We start from the raw sequence: 8,056 nt of genomic DNA on the forward strand, positions 1-8,056 counted from the left end.
GAACACAAAACATTGAATTAAGAATTTAATGTATAACCCAATGTGCTAAGCCTAACAAGACAAACCGATGGAAACCAGCAGGGATTCTTACTTGATGTTCATTTTCATTCAGCAAAGAGGTCAAACTTACTTCACATTATCTGCTTCTAATCTTACAGCCCAATCTCCTCCAAAACCGCTACCATTTCCATTCTCCTTTAAGAAACTAGTAGTTAAAGATAAAGCCTGATCCACCAACACCTGACGACCATAATCTCGACCATTATGTTCAATCCAGCCATATGTGTTAAGAACATCAGAGTCCTGGCATACATGTCGTAGTAAATATTGCCCATCCTTCATGCCAATCCACATTAGTCCAGCAATTAATGACTTTGGGGTTCTGAAAAAAGGAAGCGAGTAAAAACATTGTTCTGGCATGAATTCCATGGCCAAGTAAGCAGGCCAATTAACGATAATTGGAATAAATGATGATTTTTTACCAACATTTTCAAAGTTCTCAAAAAGCAAAGGTTTCAAATTGAAGATGTATAGACTAACAGCAATGCCTACTAGAGCATGAATTATCTTTACTAATCTACAGCTTCGGTATCCTATTTTAGGCAGGATTTAAGCAAGCTTTTGTAAATCAGCCAAATAGAATTTGAGGAATTCAAATACTACAATTTCAATAAGTCTCATTTCAACCCTACTGTCAGTTAAAATCGTAATTTGTTAAATCACATCATTCACAGGATTTAAGGATTTCTCCCTCTCATAAATCTTAAATCCTAAAACAAATAGCCAAGCAATTTATCAAAAGTTAACAAAATTTAACAGTTATTATCTCAAACAATTTTACATTTTAATCCCTATCAAGACTTCACTAAATCTGTATTTACAAATAAATCCTATTTGATTTAAATCCTACTTAAGCCAAACAGCTCCTAAAGATACCAGCTTACTCTCAAGATCACCACTAGAGACATCACGCAGACAGTCATTTGAAGAAGATGATGCAAAGACAAGTTGTCGATAATTGAAAATTACCTTGCACGGATCCCAAGGTATACATGAGGCCTGTACGTACCCCAATACAAGCTTTCCTTGTGCCCTCCCTGGAACTGAACACCAATTTGTGCATAAAATCTCAAAAGCAAGCCTTTTTCATTAAAAATCAAAACTTTCACTACTACAGCAAGAAATAACCAACAATTTCATAACTTTTCGCCACTTCCAATCAAATTTTCTCACCTGGGGCAAATCCAACATCCTGGGGGCGGGCAAGGGTGTGACAACTCTCTTCAACTTTCGAAACTCAACATCTTCCTCGGTTCGCGCTTGGCGATTGTAGAGCAAGAATGAAACGAGAAAGAGAGCAAGGAAACTAAAACCTATCCCTAGAAGCGTCCGAACCTTCACGTCCATGATATGGAGAGGACCATGATCGCGGCTTTTCCCCCTTCCTCTCCCGACTGTGGCTCCTTGATTATTTGTAGATGAATCGCCGTCGCCGGCCCGGGGCTTCGTACGGTTACGAGCCGTTACTCGGCTTCCTCCACTCATTCCGTCGAAGGTCAGAGGATTTACGATGGAAACATGAGCTACCCAAGATTTATTGGACTGCCGGATCAACAAGGGTATACGACTTTCCTATTCCTCGCTGCAAGATGAAGGATCGAAGAGGGAAAGACTAGTTTTCCTGCAAGCAGTTCAAGATGTATCAAAAGCTCGAATGTCGAAGGTACAGGCATAACAGTTCATACAGAAAGTTTACTCTTTTCTTCGTTTAAAAAAAAAAATAACGGAAAAAAAATCATGAAGACTTCTAAATTTTTCCTCTCTCCCCGTATCTGTTCATCGAACTTTTATTACATCCAGTGAACATACGCTCCTCTACGTTCGGTTTTAGATCAAAACAGCACAATACCGAGTTTTTTTAAAAAACTTGGTACAACTCGGTACTCGGTATTGCGCTTTTTTTGCCTAGATCCGAACGTAGAGGAGCGTACGTTCACAGGATAAAATAAAAGTTCCTGTTCATCATGTGTTCTCAGCTACTGTCAAATGCAATGGAGCAAAGGGGAAGTGATTTAGGAATTCAAATATCACCAAGAACTAAAAAGATTTCTCATTTGTTGTATGCTGATGACGTTTTGATCTTTGCTCAAGCATCAATGAAGGTGGCTAAAACCCTTCAATCAATTGTTACGGGCTTCTGCTCTTGGACAAGTCTGAATGTTAATATTTTGAAATCTCAAATTCTATTTAGCACTGCCACTTGCCGCTCAAATAAAAATTGGGTTAAAGAAATTCTGGGATACAAGGAAACGAAGGAATTTCATTACCTTGGAGTTAAGATCACTTTGAGAAGAATGTTAAAGGCTGATTTTCAAGATGTCCTGAATAAGGTATTACATAAGCTGAACTCTTGGGGGAGTAAGAACTTATCTTTGGCTGGTAAGATAACGTTTGCCATGACATCTTTATTAACTGTCCCAAGTTTTTTATCAACTCATATGATGGTTCCAAAGAAGGTGTTGTATGAAGTGGATAAATGTTGCAGAGAGTTTGTGTGGCATAAAAGCAATGGAAATAAGGGATTACACTGTCTCTTGGTCCGAGCTCTGTAGACCGAGGGATGCTGGCGGGTTAAGCTTTCATTCAGCAATCAAAAGAGCATGTCCACTTAAGGCAAGATTGGCTTGGCGATTCTTAAATAATCCGGAAGCTCCTTTGCACAAAATTATGATTAGCAGATATGGTAATATTATGTTTGATATGGGAGTTAAACAAGGAGCGTCTATTGCTTGGAAAGTATTAAAAGAAGGAGGAAAGTTTCTGAAACCTTTGCTGAAATGGAGAGTGGCTAATGGGAGGAAGATCAATGTCCTCAAGGATGTTTGGATGCTAGATAAAAGCTTGGGGTTGTGGCCATTTATTGACAGCACAAGGTTGGAAGATGTTATGCTTGACCAACTCATATCCTGGAACGGTGACTGGGACAAGGAGAGGCTGCAGGATTTCTTCAATGAGGACCTTATATCAATTATTTTACATATTCCAATTAATCATAATGATGATGCATATTACATGGAGGAAATCAAACAGCTTTCGGGGAAAACTATTACAGCTATGGCCTATGAAAATGCTACTGATGGTGATAGGGGAGAGGGAGACTTTGTTTTTTCAAGTTGGCTCAAAAAAGTTAAATTACAACCTCGTGTAGAACTGTTTTGGTGGAGGTTGAGCAAGTTTGCAATACCAACCTATGAGTTTCTCAATTATAGGAATCTTACCAATCATGTCTTATGTGCACGGGGCTGTCAGCATGTGGAGGACATTAATTGAGCATATCGTGGTTCACTGTAAGTATTTAAAGGAGATAATCCTGAAATTGCAAAACTGGAGATTTATGATCCCAATTTTCTGCTCACTAGAGGAATGTCTGACGAAGCTGAGAAGGAAGTCGATAACTTGCTCTAGCATAGTCAAATTGTATTGCTCGACGGTTCATGAATGCTGGAAGGAAAGGAATAGAAAAGTCCATGGCAAGCCAACTCTTGGACGCTCTATGATTGCAGCCAATGTTTTGTCTATAGCAATGACAAAAGCTAATCCAATGCTAGATAGCTGGGGTGCTAATCTCCTTAGGGAGTCTCAATTGAAGTGGCACCCTTCACCTCTAGATTAGATTAAGGTGAATGTTGATGCATCTTTGTTGAAGACTAATAGTGCGGGAATTGGTGGAGTCTTTCGAGACTTCAAAGTCAGGTTATTGCTTGCGTTCGGGGAGAAAAGAGTTCATTGGGACGTGGCACAGCTTGAAATGGAGGCTATTTTGATGATTCGAAAATACATACAAAGGTGGATGCTAGAGAGCAAAGGTATAATAATTGAAGGTGATAAGTACAACATCATACAATACATTCAAAATTCTTTGAATAAAAATGCATGGAGACTCAATAATTGGGAGGACAAGGATTACATCTTCCTAGCCGACTTCAACAAGGTAATCGTTTATCATGTTCATAGAAGCTGTAACAAGGTAGCGGATAGTTGTGCTACTTTGGCTATTGAGAATAATTTCTTTTTTGATAATTCTTCTTTTGATAGCATTCCTTCTTCCTTATCTAGGTTATTGAAGAAGGAATGTGAACCTTACATTTAGCTTGTACCTAGTTTTTTACCTTTGATCTTTTAATGCATCTTTTGCAATTCTCAAAAAAAAAAAAAAAGAAGACTTCTAAATTTTATTTTGCCAAAGAAAACAGCTAAATTTAAGACAGAATTTTAAAAATAGCATCTTTATAATTTAATTAATTATAAGAAGTAAAATTATTAAAAATTTAAAAAGAATAGATTCATCAAATTATTTGGCATAATCTAAATACATCAAATGATTTTAGGAGTTCATAATATGTCAAATCAACAGTAATACTAATAAATACTAAATATAATTTTAATAAATATAGCGTGATTTTTATAATTTTTTTTTTAATCACGTTACTTCTAAATTTAATGAAAAATATAATGAAGTTTTTTATTTGTATTTAATACAATTAAGTTACACTCTAAATTTAATGAAAAAGTAAGATAAATATTTATTTAAAATATTATTTTCTTTGGAACGTACAAGATAAATATAAAATAATGATAATTTATCATGAATAAAAAATTATTAAAAAATATGTGTTTTTAAATTGATTATGATAAATTAAATTATGAAATTTTTTGACACGTAATAACTCATTAAAAATTTTTCATTCTAAATTATTTATTAAAAATAAGAACAAATATTTGCATATAAGATTTTCTTAAAAAAATTTTAAAAAAAATCTTATATACCACCTAGCCCAGACAACATGGAAAAAAAAATTTGTTTTGGATTTTTTTATTTATATCTCATAATTTATTTCTATATCTCATCATTTAATTTGTCCCTTTAATTTATTTCTCTCTCCTACTTTCTATCCTAAAATCTTTTTTTAATATTTTATAATTTGAGCAAGTCACCCAATCAGTGGGCGACTTTGGCTAGTTCTAAATTTAATATTTTTATTGGTTTAATAACTAATTAAACTTTTAATGATAATTATTTTAAAAATTTACCCTATTAATTATTACTCTCCCTCTCTCCTCTCCTCTCTCTCTCTAGCACCGTCCTCTCCCCTCCCTTTCACTTTCTCTCTTTAGGCGAATACGCCAAATGATTTGACATATCTTAAACTTGCTAAATCATTTGACGTATTTATACTACGTCAAATAATTTGACAAATTTTCTCTTTTAATTTTTTTAATGATTATGCTTCTTTCATTTAATTAAGTTTTAAGCATGCTCCTTTTAAAAATTTGACTTAACTTTTATTCTAGATTTTTTATTTTTTGAAAAATCAAGAGCAATCATGCCCAATTTCATTCACAAATGAATAGATTACAAAAAAAAAATTATGATAAAAAAAGTAAGAAAAAAACTTACAAATCCGCTAAAAAAAAAAAAATCCCCTAAAAAAAAAAAAAAAAACTAAGCAATAAAACTTAAAGACTACAAATAAGACCTTTCTTAAGAAATTAAGCACCAAAGGGACTGAATGGTTTGTGAAGGTTCATCATCTAAGAGCATCAGATATGAAGGGGACACTTTTAAAAGACGACTACTCAAGATAATTGGCAATCTCTTGTTTAAATAAAACATAAAACTTGATTAGCCAAATCTCGTTAATGCTGACCTTCCAAATTTCTTGAAAAATTGGTTGCTATGAAACCAACCAAAATTTAAACTAGATCATCATAGTCCTGAAAATCTGCCAAAACAAAAGCCATCCAAAAAAAAAAATGAAGATATGCCAAAACTTTCAATTTCCAATCCAAACAACTTCAGCCCTTCATCAACAGAGAATTTCTAGCCTAGCACTTTCAATTCCCAAATTTTTTGAGAATTAGTTGCCAAGGAACCAATCAAAATTTTTGAGAATAACCAGCCAAAAAAGAGGCCATCTGAAAAAGCAATGACCAACCAGAACTTTCGGTATTCATTCAAAAACAACTTCAACCCTTTATCAACAGAGAAACTCCAACCCATCACTTTCAACTGAAATATCAAATATAAGACAACAGCAAAGAATCTAGTAAAATCTAATCAAAGCAAAGAAAATTAATTGACCAAATGCTTAATTTTATGAAATACTTTCCAGCAGATAATCTTTGCTAGAATAGCATTATTTATCAACCTTCCAACAGTTGCCATACATTTATAATCCCCTACAAATCTTTTATTATTTCGTTCTTTCCATAAGAAATTGATCGAGAAACAACTAATCAGAAAATAAATAAATTTCTTGAATCCTTCTCCCTATTAGAATTCATAATAAAATAAATAAACTTCAAGAAGATTAGGTCTAAACATAAAACGAGGTCACTAGAACCCACTTGGATTTCTTTCTGGTGAGCCAATGACTAGAAGATATTCACTTCTTAGCCATATAGGTCCTTGGAAAAAGAAAAAGAAAAAGAAAACAAATCAAAGTCCAATCAAATCCAGCTCTACCCCCCAATTCAATTCTCAGACTAACTTTCAACCAACTTTCAATCAACTCTCAAATCATATACAATCAATCTCAATTATTTATTTTGTTTTCATTGATGCGGATAATTCAAACTCAACCAGTCGATTCCAAAATTCAATCGAAATCCAACATTCCAAGCCAAATCCTAGGGTCACAAGCCTTTGTCCTGAAACCCTTTTTGAGTAAATTTTTTATCACTGTGAAATCCAGACAAATGATCTCTGATTTAGGATCTACGAATTACAACTTGCTTAGATATGTCTCTAAGATTAATCGACCAAATTTTAGCCTATTCTAAGGTCCCTGTCGTTAGAAACATAATTGATTCTCAAATGTTACAAAACCTTAAAATATTTACAACTTATGTCATTGGATCTGTTATTCAATGGAATTTGATCTTGGGACTCTTTTCAATAACCTACACTTTTCTAGATCCAACTTGACCCAGGGTTGATCAAATAATCAAAATGCCCTTTAAAGGTTTCCCCAAAAGTCAACATGGACTTCCCAAATCAATCTTCAAAACCTATTCTAATGGATAATAAATTTTATTAGGAATAAATTAGACCCAAACCCACAATTTGTTTTAACCTGGTTGAACAAGTCAACCATGGTTTAGCAAAGTGAGCCTTAAGGGTTTAAACACCCATTTCAAACCCATTGACCTCCCCTTAATTTGAAACCACTTCTATTAAGTTTATATAATAAATTTGATTCAATGGACCCAACCCTTAACCCTAGGTCAACTTAGTTGATCAAGTCAACCATGTTTGGCCAAACCTACTCAAACCCTTTGACTAAGACCTTTCCAAACCCATGGGGTTACCCATTGGGTCCTCAAGAGACCCCTCTTGAAGGCCCAAGCCTTAGGCCTACTTGGGTTAGCCATTTGGCTTGACCCAAGTTCCTAAAGAGCAATTCCCCTTGAGCCAAATTCCAATCCAAACCAAATTGGATCAAACCAATGGTGACATTGGTCCCACTTGACTCAATGCACTTTCCCTAGTTGGCCCAACCCTTGGGTCAACTTGGGTTGAGAATTAGGCTAGCCCAAAGTATCCAAAACCACTTTGAGTTGAGTCATTTCCCAACCTAAGATAATTTAAACCCAACCAACCCTTCCATTGGGTGGCCCTAGGTCCAACACACCTACCTTAGTTAGCCCTGCCCTTAGGTTGAATCGGGTCAACCTTTAGGCTACCCCAAAGTAGTCAAAACGATCTTGAACCGAGATAATTCTCACTTCAAACCCAATTGGATCCAATTGACACTTGCATTGGGTGCTCCTTGACCCAATTAATCTTCCTATCAAGCCCAGCCCCTAGCTTGACCCAAACCATATAAGTTTGGGTAAACCCTAGCCCATCCATTCAATTTGGTTACCTCCTCCCTATATGAGCTCACCATCGAGCTCATCGGACTCCCAAAAACCTTTCCACCTTAGGTCGACCCAGCCCTTGGTTGGTGGTGGTTGAAATGAATGGAAATTCAGCTCCAGTGCTCCCCCCCCC

The 8,056-nt window shown here is 35.3% G+C and overlaps 1 protein-coding gene across 1 annotated transcript in view; it reads right to left on the bottom strand.

Annotated features, from left to right (window-relative positions):
- Window positions 1-1,799, bottom strand: part of LOC110097965 (mannosyl-oligosaccharide glucosidase GCS1) — a 55,466-nt gene extending 53,667 nt beyond the window's left edge. Inside the window, exons 1-3 of the mRNA XM_020824644.2 lie at window positions 1,234-1,799; window positions 1,030-1,103; window positions 131-382 (exon numbers count right to left, since the gene is read on the bottom strand). Coding sequence (XP_020680303.1) covers window positions 131-382; window positions 1,030-1,103; window positions 1,234-1,545 — 638 coding nt within the window. The 5' untranslated portion in view covers window positions 1,546-1,799. The remainder of the gene's footprint in view (window positions 1-130; window positions 383-1,029; window positions 1,104-1,233) is intronic.
- Window positions 1,800-8,056: the final 6,257 nt, after the last annotated feature.

The sequence above is a fragment of the Dendrobium catenatum genome, unplaced genomic scaffold (genome assembly GCF_001605985.2).
Source record: "Dendrobium catenatum unplaced genomic scaffold, ASM160598v2 fragScaff_scaffold_1338, whole genome shotgun sequence".
Lineage (NCBI taxonomy): Eukaryota > Viridiplantae > Streptophyta > Magnoliopsida > Asparagales > Orchidaceae > Dendrobium > Dendrobium catenatum.